This window comes from Pseudochaenichthys georgianus, chromosome 17 (genome assembly GCF_902827115.2).
Source record: "Pseudochaenichthys georgianus chromosome 17, fPseGeo1.2, whole genome shotgun sequence".
Taxonomy (NCBI): Eukaryota; Metazoa; Chordata; class Actinopteri; order Perciformes; family Channichthyidae; genus Pseudochaenichthys; species Pseudochaenichthys georgianus.
The window spans coordinates 6,956,457-6,982,253 of record NC_047519.1 but is presented as its reverse complement, the minus strand read 5'-3'; the positions used below and the strand labels follow the sequence as shown (position 1 = coordinate 6,982,253).

General features: G+C 44.1%; 1 protein-coding gene across 1 annotated transcript in view; it reads left to right on the top strand.

Annotated features, from left to right (window-relative positions):
• Window positions 1–23,963, top strand: part of mtf2 (metal response element binding transcription factor 2) — a 37,500-nt gene extending 13,537 nt beyond the window's left edge. Inside the window, exons 4-15 of the mRNA XM_034104658.2 lie at window positions 2,278–2,388; window positions 3,839–3,939; window positions 4,136–4,311; window positions 4,989–5,084; window positions 6,154–6,222; window positions 6,506–6,629; window positions 18,464–18,531; window positions 18,654–18,806; window positions 19,005–19,086; window positions 19,208–19,266; window positions 19,556–19,657; window positions 21,861–23,963. Coding sequence (XP_033960549.1) covers window positions 2,278–2,388; window positions 3,839–3,939; window positions 4,136–4,311; window positions 4,989–5,084; window positions 6,154–6,222; window positions 6,506–6,629; window positions 18,464–18,531; window positions 18,654–18,806; window positions 19,005–19,086; window positions 19,208–19,266; window positions 19,556–19,657; window positions 21,861–22,236 — 1,517 coding nt within the window. The 3' untranslated portion in view covers window positions 22,237–23,963. The remainder of the gene's footprint in view (window positions 1–2,277; window positions 2,389–3,838; window positions 3,940–4,135; window positions 4,312–4,988; window positions 5,085–6,153; window positions 6,223–6,505; window positions 6,630–18,463; window positions 18,532–18,653; window positions 18,807–19,004; window positions 19,087–19,207; window positions 19,267–19,555; window positions 19,658–21,860) is intronic.
• The last annotated feature ends 1,834 nt before the right edge of the window (window positions 23,964–25,797 follow it).

The window sequence follows — 25,797 nt, the reverse complement described above, 5'->3', positions numbered from 1 at the left end:
CTAAAACAGTAAACATTTTAGTCAAGATTTAGTCGACTAAAAGTCTGAGCATTTTAGTCTTATCTTAGTCAAAGAAAACTAATTATTTTAGTCTACTTTTTGTCAATGAAAACTGTTGAGTCTTTTTTAGTCATCAGATTATATAGAACATTTCAGTCAAACTAGCCAAAACCAATAATTTGTCATTTTAGTATATAAATAAATAAGATTATCTTGTCCTTATTTGATGAAAAACACAGGTTGAATGATTAAGCAGCTTTGCAGAGAGTATCTGGTCAGGTTTGTGGTGTGTTTACCAGCTGTGTTTTGGCCACATTGCTTCCCTTCTGATGAAACAATGCATTCGCTTTTTATCTCCGCCTCATTGTAGCGAAAATGGGCCCAAATATCACATCGTTTCTTTCTCCCAAGCAGTGGTGGCTTTAGACTTTTTCGTTGTCAGTCATTTTGACAGGATCGTAACATTTCCGTCATAATCCATTATTATCCGTCAAGTGCACAATTTATCACTCACTCGCGCTGACGGGGGGGTATTCGGTTAACGCGACCACTGCTCCTAAACCCTGTTGTTGCCATTTTATTTTCTGTTAAATAAGGTTAGTTAGACCATGAGTTAGTTAGACCCGAGTCTTCCTGACAGTTCATATTGTGCCGCTGCCCGGTGTAATTCAAATGTACCGCCGCGCGCAGCACAGAAACAGCTGCTGCTCTGCCGCAGCACCGGAAATGGAACTGCTGGGAGAAAAACTGACTATCAGAGATGTAACGTTATCTTTGATAATATTTCGTCTCCTCATTTTTCGTCAACGAAAGTAAAGAGAGATTTTGTCATAGTTTTTATTTAGTAAACTACATTTTCGTCTCGTCACTTTTCGTCAACGATATTGCATGATGATTTCGTTACAGTTATTGTTTACTGCCGTCGGTGCCTCTCGTCATCGTCTCGTTTTCGTCATGGAAAAAAAGGTCGTTGACGAACATATTTCGTCGTAGATTTAGTCAACGAAATGAACACTACTGGCAACTCTGACCTTCAGATGGGCTCACTGCATCTCCCCAGGGAGCACTCTCTCTCATCATTAAAAAATAATTATTACTCTGACCGTTTAGTTTATTTTGTTATCTTCAGCATCTAATGTTACAGGGTTCCCACGGGGTTTTAAAAAGTCTTACATTTGATAATCAGAATTTAAGGCCTTAAATTTGATATAAAAAAAAATAAGAAAGGTCTTAAATATGATTTAGAAGGTCTTAAAAATTATCGGATTTGAAAGGGACTTCTGTGTTGCGATCGCGTCTAAATGTGTTTTGGGGGAAATGTCCGGGCTGCAAAGTAACCGGTAAGAGCCTTTCAGTTCCCCCCCAACAATTTGTATTGAAATAAATCCACATGGAACCAGTAATCACTAACTTTGTTTCCCCCGGCCCCTTATCGGAGAACACCCAGCTTGTAACCTAGCAACCAAGCTTCAGCTAGCAGCAGTCAGAAACTCAGGTATCTTCGAATCTACTTACAAATAAATATGGGGAAGTGTAAGTTCAACCGTATTTGGTTGGAAAACATCGAATTTAGTGCTTGGTTGAAACCAGTGGAGGGAACGTGTTTGAAGCCCGCTGCTTCAAACACGTTTGTTTTGCTAATGCAACATTAGCTAGTGCAGCATCTCCCGCAACATCGGGGGACCTCCGGGTGACGTTTGGGTCTACGTCAACCCTAAAAGCGGAGGTGCTGTGGACATCGTTCTTATGTTGAACATGAATACATTTACTTTGTAAGTAAATATGGGACGTATTTCTTCTTTCATAGCAATTTTCCTTCATACTTTCTTGCCGTGAAATCAGTCTTAAATTCTATTCAAAGTGGTCTTAAAAAGTCTTAAATTTGAGTTGGTGAAACCTGCAGGAACCCTGTGTTAGAAACATGTCATTTTTGTCCATCCCTAACTATCACTGCCAGATGGGAGGGACAAAGGTTTACGACTAAAGCTTTAAAAGGTCAACAGCAATTAAAAGACTTCTGATGGATGAAGTTCTTACATAGCTACACAAACCCAAGTCATTTCAGTGTTGCACTACACCCTGCCATCACAGTGTGGTGTGGTTACAGGTGGGTTTAAGATACTTTTAAGATTTCCATCTCCCATTAACTCGCGAAACAGTTTTTCAGAAACGGTGTGCTGATCAATCAGGATGATCTACAATAGAAAAAACTGTAACAAGTGAAACCAGGCACTCTGTTAGCCCTTACTCTGTCTCATCTAGCACTGTCTGTTTCAGGGGATGAAGATGATGCGGATGATGAGGACGACGACATTGTGTGCTCTATATGCCAGGATGAAACTTCCGACGAACCCAATGAAATTGTCATTTGTGACAAGTGTGGCCAAGGTAAAGTTAATTGACTCTGGTCTTTTTACCTAACGGTCAACAAAGCCGTTATAACAGTCCTTTGATATTATAATATACAGATCTGGAGAAAATTAAGAGACCACTGCAGCATTATCAGTTTCTCTGATTTGACTATTTAAAGGTTTGAGTAAAATTAACATTTTCTTTATTCTATAAACTACTGAGAACATTTATCTGTCGGAATTCAACAGACACTGGAATGTAATGGCTGCCATACATGTAGAGATTGAAATTTAAGACAAATTGAGGGGCCTCTTTTCCCAGAGCTGTATATTTCTTTAAGAGCCAATGTTTTACTTCTTATCCATTCTTTGTTCATCTACCTTTTTGTATTCTGACTTCTGGTCATTAAGGCTGGTTTCCATTCTATAAGAACCTGCACATTTGTTCTTTTGTTAAACCCTTTGTAATCACCAACTGCTCATTACATTAAATCACTTTTATAAGTCACCCTTAAAGGTGGGGTAGGTAAGAATGGAGAAACCAGCTCGAGTGCGCTAGAATTTGAAAGTACGCAGCCGGAAAAAAATCTGCCCCTTCCTTCAGATTTTCTTACAGAGCCCCTCCTCCAACACACACGCACGCGCACATGACCAATGAGGGCACGAGATAAGTTTGTGCACGAGATGGAAGCCGGGCCGGCTCAGATGATTGGTCGTGCTTTTTACAGTGCCACGGCTTCCACAGTTGAATTTTTTTTATCTATTTATTGTCAAAGCATTTAATATATTCATTGCTATCGGGACTTCTAGCAGTCACAACATCTTTTGTTAGGACTAGAGCTTTTACTGAGACACTTGAGCTTGCTTATCTTTCATAGGCTGTGATAGTTCTGGGTGGAGGACACCAGGCTAATGACATTTATTTTCAAATGTTTTTTTGTGTGGAAATATGTGAAGCTGACAATTGAGCGGCCCAGACCAAGCAAGGAGGCAGAGGCAGAACGTCCAAAATACAACCCGGTGTGGGCATTTATTACGTCATAAACATGACGCAGCATCAATCTGCTGCCCACGTGAACACAGTCACCAGCCACCACCAGGATCTCACACACACTCTCAAACAGAAAAACCCCAGAGCCTAAATGCACAACCCAATCAACCCAACAGGACACAGGTGAGGGGGGAGGAGACAACACAGGGCACCAGGTGCACACAATCAACGGCAACAGACATGGGGAAAGGGGAACACATTTCAAAATAAAATACAATAAACACTACATCAATAAATAGTATAAATTGTATAAAAATTCCCGAAGCCGTCAGTTCACAGTGACGAAGTTACCTTAGTCACAAAATATATTGCAATCTCTAATGTTTCTAGGTAACCCTTGTCATCCCCTCAAGTACCCCTAGGGGTCCCCGTACCTCCGTTTGGGAACCACTGCATTAGATGACTGCTGCATGTAAATGTGATGTTTGTCTTTTAGGCTACCATCAGCTGTGCCACTCTCCCATCATCGATGCCTCTGTCATCGACTCTGATGACAAGTGGCTCTGTTCAGAGTGTGAGCTCACTTCTTTACCTAAGGTACAGCTCTTTATTTGTATATAAATGCATCATACCTTTTGTTGAGTTGTTTTGGGAGACTCAATATTTACTCTGCTTTAACTGTGATGCAAAGTGAAGATGAGACACTAGATACTAGATAATCAGGGAAAAAACGGTTTGTGTGTACATAGTTTAATGCCTGTATAAATATGCTTTTTGTTTGTGTGGTTCACAGGGGGGGGGTGCACACATGAGGGCAGGGTCTGCTAAAGGCGTTCAGCAGCAGCAGCAGCAGCAGCATCACATGGGGCTGCACCTGACTCTCCCATACGCTCTGGAAGAACTGGTCTGGGATCAGGGCCACACGACTAACATCCAGCACTGCTACTGCTACTGCGGAGGGCCAGGAGAGTGAGTAACACAATACATACTTTAAAAAAAAAAAACCTCGGTAAACAACTCCAACTTTCTAATCATTGTTAACTTATTGTTGCCAGCATGCCAACAGCAGCTGCAGCGCTCTGCCGAACAATCATGTTATTTAATTTGTATTCACAATCAAACATTTGCTGAAAGACACTATTATTTATTATTATTGTAAAGAACTACATATTACAGAACGGGATCGGAAACCTTTTAAATGTCTGTTTTCTTAGTTTTTTCTGTTTGAAATAAATGCCATGATTTATTTAAAGCCATTCCACTTCTACAGTCTAAATGGACCAATTTGCTTAACAAGATAAAATAAATATGTGCTAATATTTAATTAGGGTTAGGGTACAGTCGTATCCCTTTCAAAAGCTTTGTAAAACCGCGTTGAATTCTTTGTGGAGAATTTTTCAAATAGAGCCTTCATACATTTTTCTTTTTCTAATTATTTGTACATTTTTATTGTAGAATCTTGTCGGCTCAGAAAACATCAAACATTGTGGGAAATTAATGGGTTGAAAGGCTTTTATTTTTACTTTAATTGCATTTTGAAAACTCAAGCAGTCTGTTTAATTGGGGTTCCTTTTTTAGAAAATAAATTGGATGCACATCCTGACACAGTTAACCCCTCTCTCTCTTCTGTTTTCCATTCCTTGCAGCTGGTACCTGAAGATGCTGCAGTGTAACGGCTGTCAGCAGTGGTTCCATGAGGCCTGTCTCCATTGCTTACAGATTCCCATGCTCTATGGAGACAGGTGCAAACACCACTATATTTATGTTTCATACTTGTTTAATTACATTTATATTCACACCAAAAGCGGTGGGAAAGACTTGTGATTGGCTGGCAGGGATCTCAGTCAACAGTTTAACCACCAGTGGCGGCGCCAGGGTATGGCTGGGGTAGGCTACAGCCATACCAAGAAATGGCTTATCCCCACCGTGAAAAATGATGTTAAAGTAAGCAAAATAAAGTCCGCCAACTCGCGCGGAGTAAATTGCACAGACAGCAGTTAGTGAGATTGATTTCAGCAGCCACTTGTCAGGAAATACCAAAGACTAGAAACGGTTTTGAAAACGTTTGTCACGTAGTGATCGTCTTCTCAATAGAACATCTTTGATAATGTCTTCTGGCCAATCAGAATCACGATAACGGGGTGGTGTTGTTGCAGGAAGTCCCGACGGAGAATACTTTTGCTGTAGTACATCTCTATATACATCGATACAACATTACGTGTTGATTTCTATCAACACGTAATGAAATAAGACCCCACGGTTTGATGATTGATAGGTGTGTGGGCTGTCTGTCATGTTGACACACAGAACAATGGGGGCTATCCACCCTTATCCACAATGTAAAGTAATTCACAGCCTCTTCCCTGTGTGGAGCAGCAGGTTCAGCTTTCAGAACAAAGTAACAAAAAACTAAAAATGGCATTCATTTTTTTTTTTTAAATGTCGTGTAGTAATAGATATATTTATTTTTCTTCTCAAGAGAGTACCAGAATGTGTATTTTATGTTAGTATTTCAAAAAATCTCAAAAAACAAAAATACTCTGGAGCCGCCACTGTTAACCACCATTAGAGAATAGAGTGCAAAGAAGATAAAAATGGCAGGTTCCAATTCATGCTACAATATAATGCATTACTGCAGAAACCATATTAAAGTTATATGTAAGAAACAACCATTTTTTGTTTCGAGATGTTTTTTCTGTTTACACTAGCTTACCTTGTGTTTTTGCTTGTATAACACAGGAAACCATAAACCCCAGGCCTTTGAATTATTGCATAATAATCTGACATGTTTTTCTGTTTGTATAACTTTAGGTTTTATCTGTTAATTTGTTCCGTTTGCAACGGTGGCCCAGAGTACATCAGCCGACTGCCACTCGGATGGTAAGTGAACCTCAAGATGTTCGTTCAGCTTTGACACAGGTACAAAGATAAACAAGGATGTGATGGCCTGTCTCCTCTTTTTCTTTAAATGCTCCTTTATTTATTCTATCATTAAGTTCTAGGCTATTGTCTCTTGCTTGTGTTCCTTTACGCTTTAACCTTTCCACTGTGCCTTCATAATGACCTTTCTTTTCCTAGACACATTGCCTTTTTCTTTGTATACTATTATTTTGTAGCCAAACTAAAAGTAGTAAAGAAAACAGCTTTTACTGAAATGTTTCAGGGAGGATGTGACACACCTGAGCCTGTACAACCTGAGCGTGATCCACAAGAAGAAGTACTTTGACTCTGAGATGCACCTGATGAGTTACATCAATGAAAACTGGGAGCTGCTGCAGCTGGGGGAGGTACTTTTAGCCAACTCTGGACACAAACAAACACACACAAAGACATCATGTATTTGTATAGCTCAGACTAAGAGGTATATCTAAAAAGAGATAATTGGTTCAATTCCCGGATGTGCCTTGACAAATATTTCTATATAAATTATGCCAAGACAGATGAAATTGCAGGTTCTTTTGTGAGTATGGTATTAAACAAACATTAAAGAACAAATGGTAGACAATCACTCCACTTGAAGCTCAAATCCAAAGATTAACTGTAACCATTTTGGAGAGTTGTAGCTCAGGGGTAAATGGGCACCTACCAATCGGCTGGTCTGTGCTTTGATCCCCAGCCCCTGCAGTCAACATTTTGAAGTCTCTCTGGGCAGGATAGTAACCCCAAATTGCTCTCGTAGACATGTTTACAGTAATGGAGTGTATGTAAATCGCTTTAGACAAAAGCATTGGCCAAATAATATGAAAATGAATGTAATGTGTTTTGGATTTTGCACAGGATGTTTGAAATGGGCAATCTGTTGTGCGTTAGCAGTTTCTATTCTAGTAGCTGCTTCATACACCAATACATCCCAGGTTGAGAGACCTGCGGCCTGTACTATAAAGCCAGTTCACCAGACCCTGGGTGTCTTACAGTTATCTGGCTTAACGAACCCTACTAAACGCGATCTCGCTAAGCGCGCCTAAAACGCTGGTTATCAACTCGGTAAGTCAACCCAGGGTTTCTCCGTCCGGCTGAGGGCGCGTTCACATGAAAGGGGAGGGGTTAGCAACATTTGACAAATCACAAACATGGAGTGGACAGCCGAGCGTTATACTTCATTAATGAACGTAACTTGTTTTCACACACATGTAAATAATATGTACACATGACCAAATATGTATATAGGTTCATTTTTAATTCATTTCTTATTTTATAGTTATTTATAATTTTTATCTTTGATTTTATCCTTAATTTTGTATTAATCTGCGTGAATCTGTCCTGTTTTTCAATCTTACCCTGTTGCTGTTAACCTACTGAATTTCCCCACAGGATTAATAAAGGTCCATCTAACTATAATATCAGTGTTTCCCCTACCAGTGGCGGCCGGCCCATAGGGGCCCTTGGGGCGCCGCCCCCCCTCTTCCCACATGTTTGATAGTCATTAAAAATAAAAAATAAATAAAATATTAAAAAGATAAAATAATTTATTTTTATTTTTAATGAACAAGGTAAATATGCATGAAAATCACTCACCTTTCGGCGAAATTTGCCGTTTTGAATCCAAAATAGGTCGTTTGTGTGATTCATGTAGATCTGCAATAAAAATATTTTTGGGGTATGGGGGGGGGTCTGGGACCCGGAGTAATCTGCGGCCGCGAGCTGTTATGTGCCATCATGACACACATGGTGTTCTTTTTTTATATATTATAATGCAGCGCGAGCTGTGTGCTCGAGTCTTCCTGCCTGTCGGCTCTGCTGCTCCGCGATGATGGTCTAGCTTCAGCAGCCACATTATCTACGGGTGCGTTCGTTAATATTAACTGTGCGGTCCGGAGTCACTGTGGCACAGACTGGACCGCTGGTGAACAGCTGTTAGAACGGGCCGTTCAGGTGTTCAGAGCAGAGCTCCCTGTCGGAGCGCAGAGCGTGATGTGCACTGAAAAGTTTTTCTGTCGCAATATTATCGTTGAGCTAGCTAGCTAGCATACATTGTCACTATCTGCTAACGTTAGCTTTGGCCTTTGTTTTCTAATAGTTTTTTTTCATAGGCTATAAACGGAGGTGGTATAAGTATAGATCTTGTACTTGAGTAAAAGTAGAAGTAATCAGATCTTGTACTTGATTAAAAGTAGAAGTACTCAGATCTTGTACTTGAGTAAAAGTAGAAGACTCTTTTAGTAAAAGTACTGCATTCAAAATGTTCCTCAAGTAAAAGTAGAAAAGTATTCTCATCAAAATATAGTGAAAGTAGCGACAGTAAAAGTAGTCGTTGTGCAGATTGGTCCATTTCAGAATAATATATATGATGTGTTTTTATAATGATTGATCATGAAAGTGTTCTCAAAGCTGGTAAAGGTGCAGCTAGTTTGAATGACTTTGTATACTGCAGGGTAGCTTGTGGATTTACTCCAGGTGGAACTAAAGTCTGATTCAACACTTGATTAGATTTCACATCATTCATCCACATCTGTAAAGTAACTAAAGGTATTAATACATGTAGTGGAGTCAAAGTACACCATTTACCTCTGAACTGTAGAGGAGAAGAAGAAGAACCATCCATCCATCCATCTTCTCCCGCTTATCCGTGGTCGGGTCGCGGGGGTAGCAGTTCCAGCAGAGAGCCCCAAACTTTCTTTTCCCTGGCGACATCAACCAGCTCTGACTGGGGGATCCCAAGGCGCTCCCAGGCCAGCGAAGAGATATAATCCCTCCACCTGGTCCTAGGTCTACCCCTTGGTCTCTTCCCAGCTGGACGTGCCTGGAACACCTCCCTAGGGAGGCGCCCAGGTGGCATCCTAACTAGGTGCCCGAACCACCTCAACTGGCTTCTTACGACGCGAAGGAGGAGCGGCTCAACTCCGAGTCCCTCCCTGATGACCGAACTTCTCACCTTATCTCTAAGGGAGACACCAGCCACCCGGCGGAGGAAACCCATCTCGGCCGCTTGTATCCGCGATCTCGTTCTTTCGGTCACGACCCATCCTTCATGACCATAGGTGAGGGTAGGAACGAAAATGGCCCGGTAGACAGAGAGCTTTGCCTTCTGGCTCAGCTCCCTTTTCGTCACAACGGTGCGGTAAAGCGACTGCAGTACCGCTCCCGCTGCTCCGATTCTCCGGCCCATCTCACGCTCCATTGTTCCCTCACTCGAGAACAAGACCCCGAGATACTTGAACTCCTTCACTTGGGGTAAGGACTCATTCCCTACTTGGAGTGGACAGTCCATCGGTTTCCTGCTGAGAACCATGGCCTCAGATTTGGAGGTGCTGATCCTCATCCCAGCCGCTTCACACTCGGTTGCGAACCGATCCAGTGAGTGCTGAAGGTCGCAGACCGATGAAGCCATCAGAACCACATCATCTGCAAAAAGCAGTGGTGCAATCCTTAGTCCACCGAACTGCAGACCCCCCCCCCCACGACTACGCCTCGAAATCCGATCCATGTATATTACAAACAGGATTGGTGACAAAGCGCAGCCCTGGCGGAGGCCAACCCTCACCGGAAATGGGTCCGACTTACTGCCGAGGACCCGGACACAGCTCTCGCTTTGGGAGTACAGAGATTGGATGGCCCTGAGTAGAGACCCCCTCACCCCATACTCCCGCAGCACCTCCCACAGTAACTCCCTGGGAACCCGGTCATACGCCTTCTCCAAGTCTACAAAACACATGTAGACCGGATAAGCGTACTCCCAGGCCCCCTCCAGGATCCTTGCGAGAGTAAAAAGCTGATCCGTCGTTCCACGACCAGGACGGAATCCGCATTGTTCCTCCTCAATCTGAGGTTCGACAATCGGCCTGACCCTCCTTTCAAGTACCTTGGCGTAAACTTTCCCGGGGAGGCTGAGTAGTGTGATGCCTCTGTAATTGGCACACACCCTCTGATCCCCCTTTTTGAAAAGGGGGACCACCACCCCGGTCTGCCACTCCTTCGGTACTGTTTCCGACTTCCACGCAACGTTGATGAGACGTGTCAACCATGACAGTCCCTCAACACCCAGAGCCTTCAGCATTTCCGGGCGGATCTCATCCACCCCCGGGGCTTTGCCACTGTGGAGTTGTTTAACGACCTCAGTGACCTCCCACCGGGAGATTGGTGTTGATCCCCCGTCATACTCCAGCTCTGCCTCTAACATAGAGGGCGGAGTTGTCGGGTTCAGGAGTTCCTCAAAGTGTTTCTTCCAACGCCCCAACACTCCATCAGTTGAGGTCAACAACGTCCCATCCTTACTGTACACAGCTTGGATGGTTCCCTGCTTCCCCCTCCTGAGGTGTCGGACAGTTTTCCAGAACAACTTTGGTGCCGCCCGAAAGTCCTTCTCCATGTCTTCTCCAAACTTCTCCCACACCCGCTGCTTTGCCTCGGCCACGGATGAGGCTGCTGCCCTTCGGGCCTGTCGGTACCTTGCAACTGCCTCGGGAGTCCCCCGGGATAACAAATCCCTGAAGGCCTCCTTCTTCAGTCGGACGGCTTCCCTGACCACCGGTGTCCACCAGGAGGTTCGAGGGTTACCGCCCCTTGAGGCACCTAGGACCTTGAGACCACAGCTCCCCACCGCGGCTTCGGCAATAGAGGCTTTGAACACCGACCACTCTGGTTCAATGTCCCCAACCTCCACAGGAATGCCCGAAAAGCTCCGCCGGAGGTGTGAGTTGAAGGCCTCCTGAACTTGGGCCTCCTCCAGACGTTCCCAGTTGACCCGAACTACACGTTTGGGCTTACCAGGTCTATCCAGAGGCTTCCCCCGCCACTCGACCCAACTCACCACCAGATGGTGATCAGTTGACAACTCCGCCCCCCTCTTTACCCGAGTGTCCAAAACATACGGCCTCAGGTCCGATGATACGATAACGAAATCGATCATGGACCTTCTGCCTAGGGTGCTCTGGTACCACGTACACTTATGAGCATCCTTATGTTCGAACATGGTGTTTGTTATGGCCAATCCATGACTAGCACAGAAGTCCAGTAACAAACCACCACTCCGGTTCAGATCAGGGGGGCCGTTCCTCCCAATCACGCCCCTCCAAGTGTCTCCATCATTGCCCACATGTGCGTTGAAGTCTCCCAGCAAGACTAAGGAGTCCCCTTCAGGAGCCCCATACAGGACTCTTTCCAGGGTCTCCAAGAAGGCCGAATACTCTGAACTGCTGTTGGGTGCATAAGCACACACAACAGTCAGAGTTTTCCCCCCCATAACCCGCAGGTGTAGGGAGGCGACCCTCTCGTCCACTGGGGTAAACTCCAACAACGAAGCACCTAACCGGGGACTTGTGAGTATCCCCACACCCGCCCGGCGCCTCACACCTTGAGCAACTCCGGAGAAGAATAGAGTCCAACCCCTATCCAGAAGTAAGGTTCCAGAGCCGACGCTGTGCGTAGAGGTGAGCCCAACCAGATCCAACTGGTACCGCTCCACCTCCCGCACAAGCTCCGGCTCCTTCCCCCCCAGAGAGGTGACGTTCCACGTCCCCAAAGCCAGCTTCTGCCGCCCGGGTCTTGTCCGTCGAGACCCTCCGCTTTCACTGCCACCCTTCTGGCAGCGCACCCGACCCCATCGATGTTTCCCGTAGGTGGTGGGCCCGCGGGACGGAGAAGCGGAGGTGTTGCCCACGTTGCCTTTTCGGGCTGGGCCCGGCCGGGCTCCGTGGCAAGCCCGGCCACCAGACGCTCGCCGACGAGTCCTCCTTCTGGGCCTGGCTCTAGAAGGGGACCCCGGGCTTCCTCCGGGCCGGGTATCCTCACTTCCTGTGTCGTCTTTCATGAGGTCTTTTGAACCAATCTTAGTCTGGCCCCTTGCCTGAGACCAATTTGCCATGGGAGACCCTACCAGGAACACAAGGTTCCAGACAACACAGCCCCCAGGTTCATCAGGGCACACAAACCTCTCTACCACGGTAAGGTGCTGGTTCTTCAGAGAAGAAGAACAAAGTAGCAAAACATTGAAATACTTAAATAAAGTACAAGTATCTCAAAATTGTACCCAAGTATAGTACTTGAGTTTATGAATTTAGTTACTTTACACCAGATGCCATAAAGATAGAAAGACTCAGCCTTGCATAGAGGCATGACAATAGATTTTCAAAATGCTCAACAGTGCTGCCAAAATGATAAACTGACTGCTACACAATTAAAATAAATGCTTTTATATATTTCTATTAGATGTGACTCTTTGGCGTTTCTGTTATTATTAACACTGCTGCTTTAGTTGTTTTGACTGCTAAAATCCTCTGTTATTCCTCATTTTAAAGCCGATATTCCGTGGGGTCGGGGGGCTTGGGTCCTTGTCACCTTTTCCATACCTGATGAGTTTGCATCCCTGATAATACTTAGTAAGGAGGCCATAATATTTTTGACTCATGGCTGAAGTTAAGTTTCTCCAGCTCTCCCCATGTTGGCAAAAAAAATGCATCTCAAAATGCATCAGATTGATGCTTTAAAATATGGAATATTCAAAATGTTCTTCCGGGGGAGCATGCCCCCGGACCCCCCTAGAGGGATAATATCCTTCTCACCTTTTTCACCCCTGACCCGTTTTCATGCCTGTTATATAGTTGGTATCAGTAAAATGTATAATCTACAATAAAATCTCGTTGAAAATTGTTTTACGATGTCTAAAGTTACTGATAAGTCACATGTTTCCTGCCTGGCCACAGCGTGCATCATTACCCTCTCTCGTCCGGGCGGTAGAAAGGAGCCCTCAGCCAGAGCAGCAGCAGCCAACAAGCTGACTGTTGCCATCTGTAAACTATGCCGCCGAAACATAATTTCAGCCAATCCGCGTCGTCAGATCTGATGCTCAAAGGGCGCCCTGGCCTGTGTGTCTGTGAGTTGTTTGGACTCGTATCCAAGGGGACGCTACAGTAGTAGGATGGCTGCGTCTACAGGTGGAGACTCCGGTGCTAGTGGATCGCCGGAGCTGTAGATTAACATTTACATGCTTATTGTAGTTGTAAGGGCAATGCTTGTAGCACTATGGAGCATATGTGTGGGCTGGACCTGTATTTTACAGGAAAGGACTGAGCAGAGGGTCGAGTTGTCGATTCTTGTTCAGTTTTCATCTTCCTCACCCTCTCAGACTTTGAATTGCGCGCGCTGCTAAAGAGACGCGCTACCATGGAAACCAAACAATGGTGTAGCTGTATTAAAGTCCGAGTGGAAACAGTCGTGAGTAAATCTGATTTTGTCAGAAATTGGTAGGGTTGGCAAGTATCACACACACACACACACACACACACACACACACACACACACACACACACACACACACACACACACACACACACACACACACACACACACACACACACACACACACACAATGTTCGTATTTAGTCTCCTGATTTTAAATGGGAATTAAATCATTTGAGTGTTCCCAAAGCACCAGTGTTCTGCAGTTTGTGTGGGCCTACTGTACTGTTGCACAGTTTTGGAAGATTCATAGCTAACCACACTGAAGATTGTGGATTATCTCATATTTTTAAGCCTCAATTTGTCCCCCCCCCCCCCCCTCTAACATCACCAGAAGTCATAATTTAAGGGGTCATATCTCAAAAATGTCTTCCGGGGGAGGGTCCCCCCGGACCGCCCTAGTATGGTTAGGTCACCATTTCCATAGGACAACACCTGACAGAGGGAAGTAAAACGTTTGAAAGAAGAAGGAAGTTATCATACCTTCATGGAGTCGCCACTTCTAGAGACCCGGGCCTGTCCTTCGTGCCCTGGCTTAATAGCGGGCGCCCAGCCCCACCACCTCTGTTTCGAGTGTTTGGGGGACCAGGATATGGCCGAGACGGTGCCATTCACGTTCGTCATTCCAGCGGGGCGGATGGCTCCGATTTCCGGGGAGGAGGATGACGAGGACTTCTCGTTGCCGGGCACTTCCGGGTCCGGCGTCCAGGTCTGTCCGCCAGGACTTCCCCCTGGTGATGACCATGGCGGCAGAGCGTGGCAGCCCATCTGCTCCCACAGGCAGCAGGCTGGGCAGAGAACCTCTGCCCCGGTGCCGTGTGACAGGGCGGCTGCAAATAAACACGGGTGTGTTGGGCGTCTCGCTGATTGCTCTTCCCCAAGATACCCCCACCTCACCGGATCAGAGCGATTATTTGGCCGCAGCATCGGCCAAATTAATATCATGGTCCACGGTGTGGCCGCCGCTGCTTGCCATGTGATGTCCCTGGCCACAGTGGGATCATGCCGGGTGGTACTTTCCAAAAATAAATAAAAAGACTGATGATCTCCTGGGAGCCCCCGTGTCTACGGAAGGGCTCTTTGGATCGATTTCCTCGGTCACGTGGATGAGGAGAAGTCGCTTCTTGGCCTATGCTGCTTCTTGCTCATCCTCAGAGGAGAGAACACTGTCCCACACTCGCTGCCCCACTGTAACTCCAGTGAAGGAAGCAGCAGGTGGGAGCGCGCGTGAGTGGAATAAACCGCAGAAAGTGCTGTCAAAGCACTGTGCAGGTTCAGAGACGCTATAAGCTGGCGTTTTGTTGTCAGAAAACACACCGCGTCTGGTATAATGGCTCCGATTTTTTGCATGTCACTGTTAATGTGAAACACAGCGTTAATGCGAAGGTGCGCTCGAGGACCTCCGCATAAAATCGGCCCTTTTTTTAATGTCGGTTCCCCATAAGCCAATCTTCCTTTTTATGGAAGGTTTGGCGGAGGAGAGGGCCACCAGAGAGTACCACAGCGTCTTAGCTGCAGCTCCACAGCTCCTTGCATGTCCCCTAAAACAGTTTTATGGGGAATGGAAGCTCAGCTGTGCACTGACAGAAGGGGTGGACAGGATACTGCGACTGGGTTACTGACTCCAGTTCTGCAGCATCCCTCCTCCATGCAGGGGCATAAGAGAGGCAAATCTATCATCCTAGGACGAGATGGGTTTCCTTTCAACAGAAATTCAGGCCCTGTTGCAAGAACGGTGGGTTACGTATTGTAACCCTAGTCCTAGTGGTGTGTGAAAAAAATGCATTCAATAAAAATGATTGCATTTATCCCAGAGTAAGGGTCATCTCTCCACATTTCCCCATAAATGTCTCGTTGAAATTGGCACGATCCGTTTAATACGATGTTAATTGGGCACCCATTTAGGGATGGGTATCGTTAAGGTTTTAACGGTACTACTACTTTTATCGATACCGCTTATCGATCCGGTCTTTTAACGGTACTCTTATCGGTTCTTTTGGAGAAAAAAATAAGGTAAACTAACTAAACAAATTGTGAACAAAACTAACATTGCTTTTTAAATGGGACCTATCATGCAAAATGCACTCTTGTACGTCTTTTATACATGAATATGTGTGTCAGGGAACTCACAAAGTGTCAGAAAATACAACCCTCTCTCTTTTCCTCCGTACCCAAATCTCTTAAAACGGGGCTGCAACGGATCTGATGCAGACTGATCCAGATTTGAATTATTTTCTATGTCACAAAAGTGGTGCTCCGCTTCGTGGTCAATTCTCCACCTATCAGGGGAATGAGAGGTTGGGCTACGGCCGGCCATTGCAGCTCGAAAGCGCTGGATACGCTGTAATACATATGCCAGGCCTGTAAGTGGTGCTGTAGTCTGCCACAAAAGCAGCGAAGAAGACTTCCCTTGCATGGTTGCCCTTCTGTTTATTCTCCGCTCTGGCTCTTTTTCTCCCTCCCTGAGGCAAGCGTTTGCGCCTCCTGCTTTAAAACAAATGAATAATTACTCTATATAATCATATGTAAGGGATAATGTATGGATAATAACACCTTCATGCCGATCTAGATCCCTCCGCTTCGCGTCGGTGTTCCTTTCCCCATAATGACCGCGTCGCTGCACATTATCCCGCTTATTATACATGGCCACATTCTCAACAAAGTAACGATATGACTCCCAATATTAATTGAAATGCTTTTATGGATTTAGAAAATGATTTTATTGATTTAAAAAAATAGTTGTATTGATTTAAATTGACATGCATCCGCTAAGAAAAATAGTCCGTTGTTACTGTATGAACTAACGTAGCAACGGCAGGAACTGCTTCGATTGTGTTTTTGAGGAGCTTTTACAGATTTGAAAACATCATTGCTTGCTTTAAAAGTAGCACAATTCATTATGTCAAACCCTGTCCCTGCCCTAATGCCAAAGTAACTGGCAACTGAATATGTGTCGCCTTTTGATGTCTATGTCTGGACCGCTTACAGAAAGGAGGGTTTCTACCCCGTTACTTCTCTTCTTACTTCTATAAGAATAAAACACAGAGGACGGAGATCTCTTTTTCTCCCCCTCTTCTGACAGCCCAGCAGCTGATCTCAAAGCACGTTCCCCTCTCCTGCAGGGGGGCGTGGTCAGCTGCAGCTCACAGAATCAGCCCCCTGCAAAAACAGGGCTGGAAAGAGCAAATGGAGTGAAATGAGGCATGGCTAAAATGCAGGATGTTTGGTATTTTGAAAAAAAAACTATTTATATAGGTATGGCCCTACAATATATTGTTCAAATATAGCATGATATGTCCCCTTTAAATTAAATACATAATGTAAGGGAAACTTCTGTGTAGCAATGCAGTGGGAGTCACCGACTCAGGAAAGAGACACGGGAAGAGCAGGAGCTTTGATGTCAAACACTGATGGTTTATTTGGAGCTTCGGCCGGAGGTTTCACATCACAAGTCACAGCAGCCACGATCTGACTGCACGGTAGAGTTGCCACGTCAATTCTGAAGAACTCTACCCCAGACCCATGTATTTAGCTAGTTCAGAGAGCATCATCAACATGCTGCATAACAAGATAAAATCATAACACCTCTATCAGCTGACGCCAACAGGCAGGAACAGGGAGACAGAACACTGAGAGCACAGCAGCCAAGGTTATGAGGTGCGTGTGCTCAGTCAGGACAGTTTGAACTGATAAACTGGGTCAAAGTTATGGGCCTTGGAAAATATTTCCCCAACACATAATATTTCACATCAAAAGAAACGACAATGTTTTAACAAATCATATTAAATAATCTGATGACAGAATTGTAAACAGAATAGCTGAAACTTTAACAAAATAAATAACTCGGTTACCTCTAGTCATTAACCCATGTTTGTATAATGTAGTTAACTCCGTGTGTTGCTGCTAGCATACAGAACACCTGACATGGAAACGTTCCTCGTGGATGGAGCTACAGAGCTGCTAGAAAGACAGTGGAACCCGGTGCATTCCTCCGTCTGGATCTGGAGCACTTTTGCTAAATGTTTAGACAAATTGCTCGTGTTACCGCCCTGACATGCTAAACTCTTATTGCACTCTTTGTAACGAGCATTGTCCACATGGAGACGGGTAAAGTTTAACCACACCTCGGAGCGTGTTCTCTCCGCCATCTCCTCCGTGTGTGTGTGTGTGTGTGTGTTGCTGCGTGTTGCAGCTGTGTGTGTGTAAACTGCCCCGCCCCCTCCGAAGCAGGCGGGGGAGAGAGAGAGAGAGAGAGAGAGATCTCTCGACTGGATTGGAAAGATCGGAAATACTAAAAATAATCATAGATGCATTTTGCTGTCTTTTTGCGTATTAGAAACGGAGTTGGCGACACTAAAACTGCAATAATACATGACATATGGTCTATGGTCAAGGTATTCAAGTAAGCTTGCTTACCGCAAATGCAGTGAGCATTTTTATGTCTAGATGATTCTTTTAATTGAGATGATTTTTTTTATTATATTTTTGCCAGACTTATTTCCTACATTTGGCCGTTTTGAACTGTTTTCTTGAGCCTGTAATATGACTTGATAGCTTTTAACTCTGGCTCTGATTGGCCAGCAGGCGGTGCTTTCACAGGGTTGATCTCTTATCTGGAACATACCTATCCAGATAAGAGACCATACTTATGCTGAACACATAACCTGCTCCGGAGCAGGTTATGTGTTCAGCATAATTTACCATGCCGAGTTACCCAGGTTAGAAGTGATCCAGCGTCGTAGTACCGAAACCCAGGGTAACTCCTGAAGTTACCTCGCTAACCTCACATCCTGCTTCGTTGTACAGGCCTCAGCCTGTCCTAGACACCAGGGTTAATTATTTTTAGATTATCCCTGGCTGGCAATTAGCTTTTGAAACCATATGGTGTTGATTTCCTGAAATATTTACCTTTTTTTCTTTGGCGACCTCCCCTCCCCCGTGTCTGCAGCTCGCCAACACTCCCAGGTCGGCGCGTTATGAAAGGGTTCTGGAGGCGCTAAACAACAACAACAGCCTGTAAGTTTGTACATAAAGTGCACAACTCTATCTTTTCCTTAACTACCATTTTTGTACCCTTTTTTGTCTTCTATACTTTTTGGTATCTACCTTTCATCACCCTCTCCCTGACTCTCTTCTAGGTTCATGTCGGGGAAGGAGGTAAAGAAAAAGAAGCACTTGTTCGGGCTGAGGATCCGTTTCCCTCCCGCTCCCCCCAACTCTGATGAGCCAACCAGCAGAGGGATGGAGAGGGCTTCACACGAGAGCTCCACAAAGGCCCTACCTGGCATGAGGTATAATGGGAAACCTACATTTCACATTAAATGTTGTAACAGTCAAGCTCTTTAATTTGACTGATGTGATGAAGTGAGAAAGAGATACAACATTCTAAAAAGCAGCATTTGTATGCACCTTGTAATTTGTTTCATAATGCATGAAACAAATATTTAGTGTAATTTATAATATCTGTGAAACTGTTGGTGTTGCTCTAGACCTTGCGCTAGTTTTACCAATGGGACAGAGAAAAAGAGGAAGAGAAAGCAAGGACCACAACGCAGTGAGCTCTTCTCCCAAGTGAGTGCACGCATATATTTGTATACATTAGTGGGTGATGGCATGATGCGTACATAGTTGTTGTGAAACCACTTAAATATAAGAAAACACAATTACAATATATTTTTCTTTTCTTAAACAGGAAGTGAGAAAGCCTCTACCACTAGAACCCCACCCAATGGGTCACTTGACCTCTATCAAGTAAGTGAGCAATCATGTTGCAGAAGTGCTGTTCCTAAACATCCAGCTTCACTGTGTAGTAGTGAAGCTAATGTACCCTCTTAAAGGTGCCCGTGTTGTACTAAAACTCAACCATTTTTTTCTTTAAATAATCTCATCACATTTTTTGTCCATTCATTATCTCTCCTTAGACTGGGTAACAGACTATTAAGCCCTATTAATCAAAAGTGTCATTAAGCACCATTTTTCTTTTCTGTCTAAATCTTTGTTATCCATGTCTGTTCTCATTTCACCGTCCCCAAAACACCAGGAGTGAGAGGTCTCTGCTGTCTTCAAGTACCTCAGATATGGAGTCCATAGAAGCCCTGAGCACCACAGAAACTACCTCAACTAGCATTTCAAGACAGTCCAGGTACGTCTACTATGCATTTGCTACATTTAACCGTTCCTCACTCTATTGGCCTGTGGAAGGGGAGATTTGGTACGCCTTTGAACCAAAGTCGTTGATCAACTGACAGAAACATCTCAAGAACTATTGGATTGGTTGCCAGGATTTTGTATAAACAATTGTATTTCCCATAAGAGGAATCCCAATGACTTTAAGGATCTCCTGACTATCCCTCTAGCAACCATGAGGTTTACATTGTGTTTTGAATAAAATGCGTAAAACTATTTTATGGATTTACATAAGATTTGGTACAGACATTTATGATGAGCTGTTCTTTGTGTTTATGTACGCAAGCATGCTTCACACTCGAATGCTTGAAGAGGCCCTATTATCCTTTTGGGGTTTTCCCTTACCTGTAGTGTGTTGCAAAGGTTTTCGTGCATGTAAATGGTCTGCTAGGCTAAAATCCCCAAACATTTTTCATCCCCCATCCCTCAGAGGTGCTGAACGTAGGCAGTACGTGAAAAATAAAGAGCTTTTTGACATTAAAGCATGCAAATATGTCACAGAAGAGGCACAAACTACGAATATGATCCTGAAAATGAGCATAATAGGCCCCTTTTTAAGTAAGATTTAGAACAGTGGTTCTCAACTGGTGGGTCGCGACCCAAAAGTGTGTCAAGGACCTGTTTCGAGAAGAAAAAAAAATTCCTTTTTTGGGGGGGGGGGGGAGGGAGGGAAAGTCGAACTTTTATTTTTGAAGGCCCAATTTTCTAATGCTGTGCATGCAGTAGGGCTGAACGATTAATCGATTTTAAATCAAAATGATGCGATTATCAAATCAGAAGTGCTGTGCTCCACATGTACCAGCCATTGTTAACCAATCAGAAGTGGCCCATGATAGAAGGTGATACAGACAGACAGATTGATCCAATCACCTGCCAAGTATTTTTGAAAGTGCCTGCCCTTTTCCAAATGGCTTCCAATGGAGCTTTCCTAGATGGTTTGGTGAAACAAACCATCTGAGTCAGGTTAGTAATGCTCCATCACATGTTTTACATCTACTACAGGGTGAATCTTAAACTGAAACTTGACTTTAAAGCAACCCAACGGAAGTTTCATGTAAGTTTAGTTCTTTCACTCGTAGCTCCGGCTGCGGGGGTGCTAGAGACGGGAGCACGTTGATACGACCTTCCTAGCCGGAGATATGGTCGCATTTCACAATAAACTTCCGTTGGGTCGCTTCAAAACAATATTTGTCAGAAAAATCGTAATTACATTTTTTTTTTTTTTTTTTAAATCGTGCTGCCCTATCATGCAGTTGGACTGGAAGTACCGGAGACCATAAACGGTTTTGAAAACTTCTGTCACGTAGTGATCATCTTCTCAATAAAACATCTTTGCTGATGTTTTTTCGAGTCTTCTGGCCAATCAGAATCAACATGTAGCCGGAAGTCCCCACGGAGAATAACTTTGCAGTAGAACTATTCTTTATACATCCATGGGTACAACTTCAGATAAAAATGAACACATAATGAAATATGACCCCCGGTTTGATGATTGACAGGTCACAGAACAATGGGGGCTATCTACCCTTACCCAGAATTTAAAGTAATTCACACAGACTATCTCCTCTTTGCTCTTCTCGTTGTGTGGAGCATCAAGTTCAGCTGTCAGAACTAAGTGAAAAACAAACGATAGCATAAAATATTATTAATATGTCTGGTAGTAATACATTTATTTATTTTCTTCTTAGAGTGTACCAGAATGCATAGTTTGTTAGTATTTCAAAAAATCTCCTGGGGGAAAATCCCCCCAGACCCCTTTCTGGGGTTGGGTTTTCAGCATGTGTGCCTTTTTATGTTACACAGTTCAGCTTTGATTCCATCATCTCATGAAACCTTTTTTAAAAGCATTCTTTTGTTCTGTGAAGGGATATAAGGGATATATGCACTGCTGAAAAGCCTATATATTACTGCACAATTTTTTGTTGAATAAATTTGAGTGGTTCAACATTTCGGGTCGCGATCTATTGACTAAGGAAAAAGTGGGTCCCGAGGCCTGACCAGTTGAGAACCACTGATTTAGAATATGCTTAACATTACTTGCTCAACATCAGCAGGTTAGCCTTTATCTCTCCATCTATTCTTGTTTTTCTGAAATGCCCCTCTGTATACTTTGTTTTTGTAGTTACACTCAGATTAAAAATGTTACTTCAACTTTTCAGCCTCTGTAGCTCCAGCAAGCCGCGGCCCACAGCCTGTGCTATGCCCGTTTCTGCTCCACCCTTAAAGAGGAAACGCGGGCGGCCCCGACGGGCCCTGCTGCCCCCCAACCCAGAGACCCCCCCTCCTAGCCACGCAGAGCTAGACCCTGCAGCCACGGAGATTCCGAGCCCGCTGCCGGGGCTTCACTCCACTGACATAGTGCACGGCATGGACCCCAACAGCCAGCTGACCCACCTGAAGAGCTCCATCAGCAGCTACTTCGGAGCCGCGGGGCGGCTGGCTGTTGGGGAGAAATACAAAGTCCTGGCACGCCGGGTCACCCTGGATGGAAAGGTGCAGTACCTGGTGGAGTGGGAAGGAGTCACCGCCTCCTAGACTTCAGCATCTCTCCTCTGACCAGCGCCTGCAGGAGGGGGCAGCTGTGCTAAGGACATGTGCACACAGCCTGTATTCAGAGCATTAACTGATCAATGCCTTTGTTTAGTTTAGACGGGAGCAAGTTGAGCTAACTGCCTACTGGTTCAGTGCACGTTTCAACATGTGCTTAAAGGTTACAATTCTAGGATCGAGTCAGGGTACTGTCATTACATCACATTTGAAAGTTTACAGCGTCCCCCATTTATTCAGTCCAAAATAATTGATCAGTGGACCTTGCAGGCTTTCAGTGAATCGTTATTGTACTTAATTTCAAATCCAGTTATATGCTCTGCATTTCCATACCAGTACAGTATCAACTATGTTTTTTTAATCTTGGAGGAAGAGGGGGCACTTTTCACACATTTTACTACTGCAAACACGAAATGAACAATTATATTTGATGGTTAAATTTTTTTTTTTTTACCATTTGGGTAAATAAAAAGTAAACGTGTTCCCTTACAACAGCATCCCCTCCTGTAGTCGCGGCTACGAGTAGCGACTTGTTTCTTTGGGCCTTCAGTTGTGTTTTGGAAAGTGTTCTGGAGGAGCTCAATACACAAGACATGTGCTGCTGCAAACGTTTTATTTTATATAGAATTATACTACATTTTGTATTACCTTTTTCCTCTTGTGTTTTCGCATATGCTTTTATTTCCATTCAGCATTTTCCTCATTTCAAAGTACAGATTGCATATAGAATTATAGTCTGTTATCTCCTTTTGAGCTGCAATGCCTCATCATTTTATCCACGGTAAAGCTCTTGAAATCCATTTTTGATGTTGGTTGAATCTCTCAGTTAAAATTTAAATATAAGATTCTGTGCATAAATGGTGGCCAAAACCCAGAGGGCTTTGAGTAAATACTTTGTTATAAGATTTATTTTTTGAGAAGCTCCACTGCCTTAGTTTAACTGCATAACCGTAAAACATTTTGATATTGATTCAAATGAATGTTGACTAAAATATTTAAGGACCTATTTAGTTTTTCTCCTCCTTTTTAATAAATGGCTGCATACCACGAATGTTCACCCAGCTCCAAAACCTAGAGTTCAGAAGTGGTTTGTTTTGTGCTGCCTATGCAAGTTAGTCCTGGATAAACAGAACCATACAAAGAGGTGCATTATTGTTACGATTACTCACTAATTTATACACTCAGGATGTGCCCAAAAGCTATACTGTATTGCAAACGGCACAATGGGGAAATATTCACTCGGTATTGTTGATCAGTGTTTTTACATCCGCTCCTCCATTTGTAACAATACGGTGGACCGTATGTATGTAATCTTTTTCTTTCTTAGCTTTGTTCTGCTTGTTTAATCAGAGTCACAAAACAATCACTGGAAAACTAACATGCTGCATGTCATTTCATGAAGTTCATATTCAGTTAAGCCGTCTCTATTTTGAGATGTTTTTTGTTAACATGGACAGAGCTTTTTGACATTATACCTCTTCTTTGTGCGGATGTAGTCGGTGCATGTGGAGCTTCTCCTCTGGTCAGCCTGTGTCTCAGCCACAGACGCAGTCGCTGCTCTCATGTTGCTACCACTGGCTTCCAGCAGGCTTCTTTAGCCAAAGAACATTCATACGTCGGCTTTGTCTCTTGAGATTCTTCTTATTACATTTTTATACATGATTATATAGGTTGACATGTTTAGTTAAAGGTTGAATAAAAGCCCATATTTTGAACTACTGTGTTGCGTACAAGATGTTTATTTACGAACTGTAGTTGATGTGTCAAAGCTTTTTAATTTATGCTGAAGAAACTATAGAATGTAAACTGGATAAGGGATTTGTTAATATCGTTATGCAAGTACCATATTTCAAACACGCATGAAAGAAATACATTTCAAAAGGGAAATTAGAGTAACTGCATTTCTTTCACTTGTTTCATATTACAAATTCAGTCTTCTCTTTCAACCTTAAAGTTATGTGATCATCCAGATGATACCATCATCTGTTTAATATCATTATTCTATTGAATATTACGGTGGCTGAGAAGTGCAAACGATAATTACAAAGTAAGCAAAACACTTTTACCAAAGAAGAAACAATTTAACATTAACAAAAACAAATTAACAAGATGCGAAACGCTTTTACAAAGCTAGAGACACATTTACATTTTCTAAAACAAAATTACATTAGCGAAACACTTTTACCAAAGAAGAAACATTAACACATTGATGTTAATTTGAATGGTCTGTTAAGTGGCCTGCCTCACAGGGTGATGGCTACATGATGTGGCCTGCCGACATGGCCACTGTCATACAGATCATCTCTGTCTGTGTGTTACTCAAGCTAACTTAGTCTAAGTTATCTCAGTGGGTCTCACGGTTTGGTCACCATTTATGTAAACATATTTCCATTTGAGGGGTGATTAGTCAAATATGCATGGGTAAAAAAATAAAAAAGTTAAGTAGGTGAAAAAAGGTAAGATCAACTTTTAAAACTTGTTGAGAGCTAAACCTAGTCTTTGCTGCTGCCTCAAAGAGGAGAAGGGAGGACAGGAGGGAGACACCTGGGTGCGGCAAAGAAGTCCATCCCACGTGGCTATAACAGGAATTACATCCCGGGTTGGGACGAGGAATGCAGCCACCTTCTGTGTGACCACCAGAGGGCTAGCTCCAGAGAAGAGGTGGATGTGACTGCAGCAGCACTGCTCAAGAAGCTAGATATCACCCGCAGGGCCAGATGGACAGAGGTCGTTGAATCAATCGACTTCACCCATTCTAGTCGCAAGGCGTGGCAGACCATCAACCAGCTCACAGGCAGAAATACAACACCCCACAGCTGCCCAGTCACAGCAAACGCCATCGCATCCCAGCTCATGAAGAACGGCCGCTTCCCGGATGCTGACAAAGCCTTTGCCCGACTGACATCGCGTGAGGTGTCTTGCATCTCGGGAGCGGCCAGTGTCGATTCCAACCTCTCGGGAGAATTCACAGCAGAGGAACTCAGTGAGGCCATGAGCAAGCTCAAGCCAGGCAAATCCCCTGGCCGTGACAACATCCACCCGGAGTTCGTCATCCACCAGAGCTCAACAACATCTGGCTGGCTCTGTGCTTTCTACACATCATGCTACCAGAGATTAAAGCTCCCAAAGACTTGGCGCCGTGCCTCTGTCATAGCTCTGCCAAAGCCAAATAAATCTGCAGAAGACCCCAAGTCATACAGACCAATCTCATTGCTCTGTGTCCCATTTAAGATCTCGGAGAGGATGATCCATAGCCGCATCGAGCCAGTGGTGGACTCCCAGCTCCCACGGGAACAAGCTGGTTTCCGTCGTGGAAGATCAACAGCAGACCAGGTAACACTACTCTGCCAGGACATCGAGGACAGCTTCCAGGCCAATGAGAAAGCTGGGGTAGTGTATTTGGATCTGACTGCTGCATATGACACTGTGTGGCTCCGGGGACTCCACCTGAAGCTGCTGAGGACAATACCGGACCGCCACATGGTGAAGTTCATCATGGAGACTCTTTCCAACCGTAGCTTTATCCTCCAGACCAGCAATGGCCAGTGC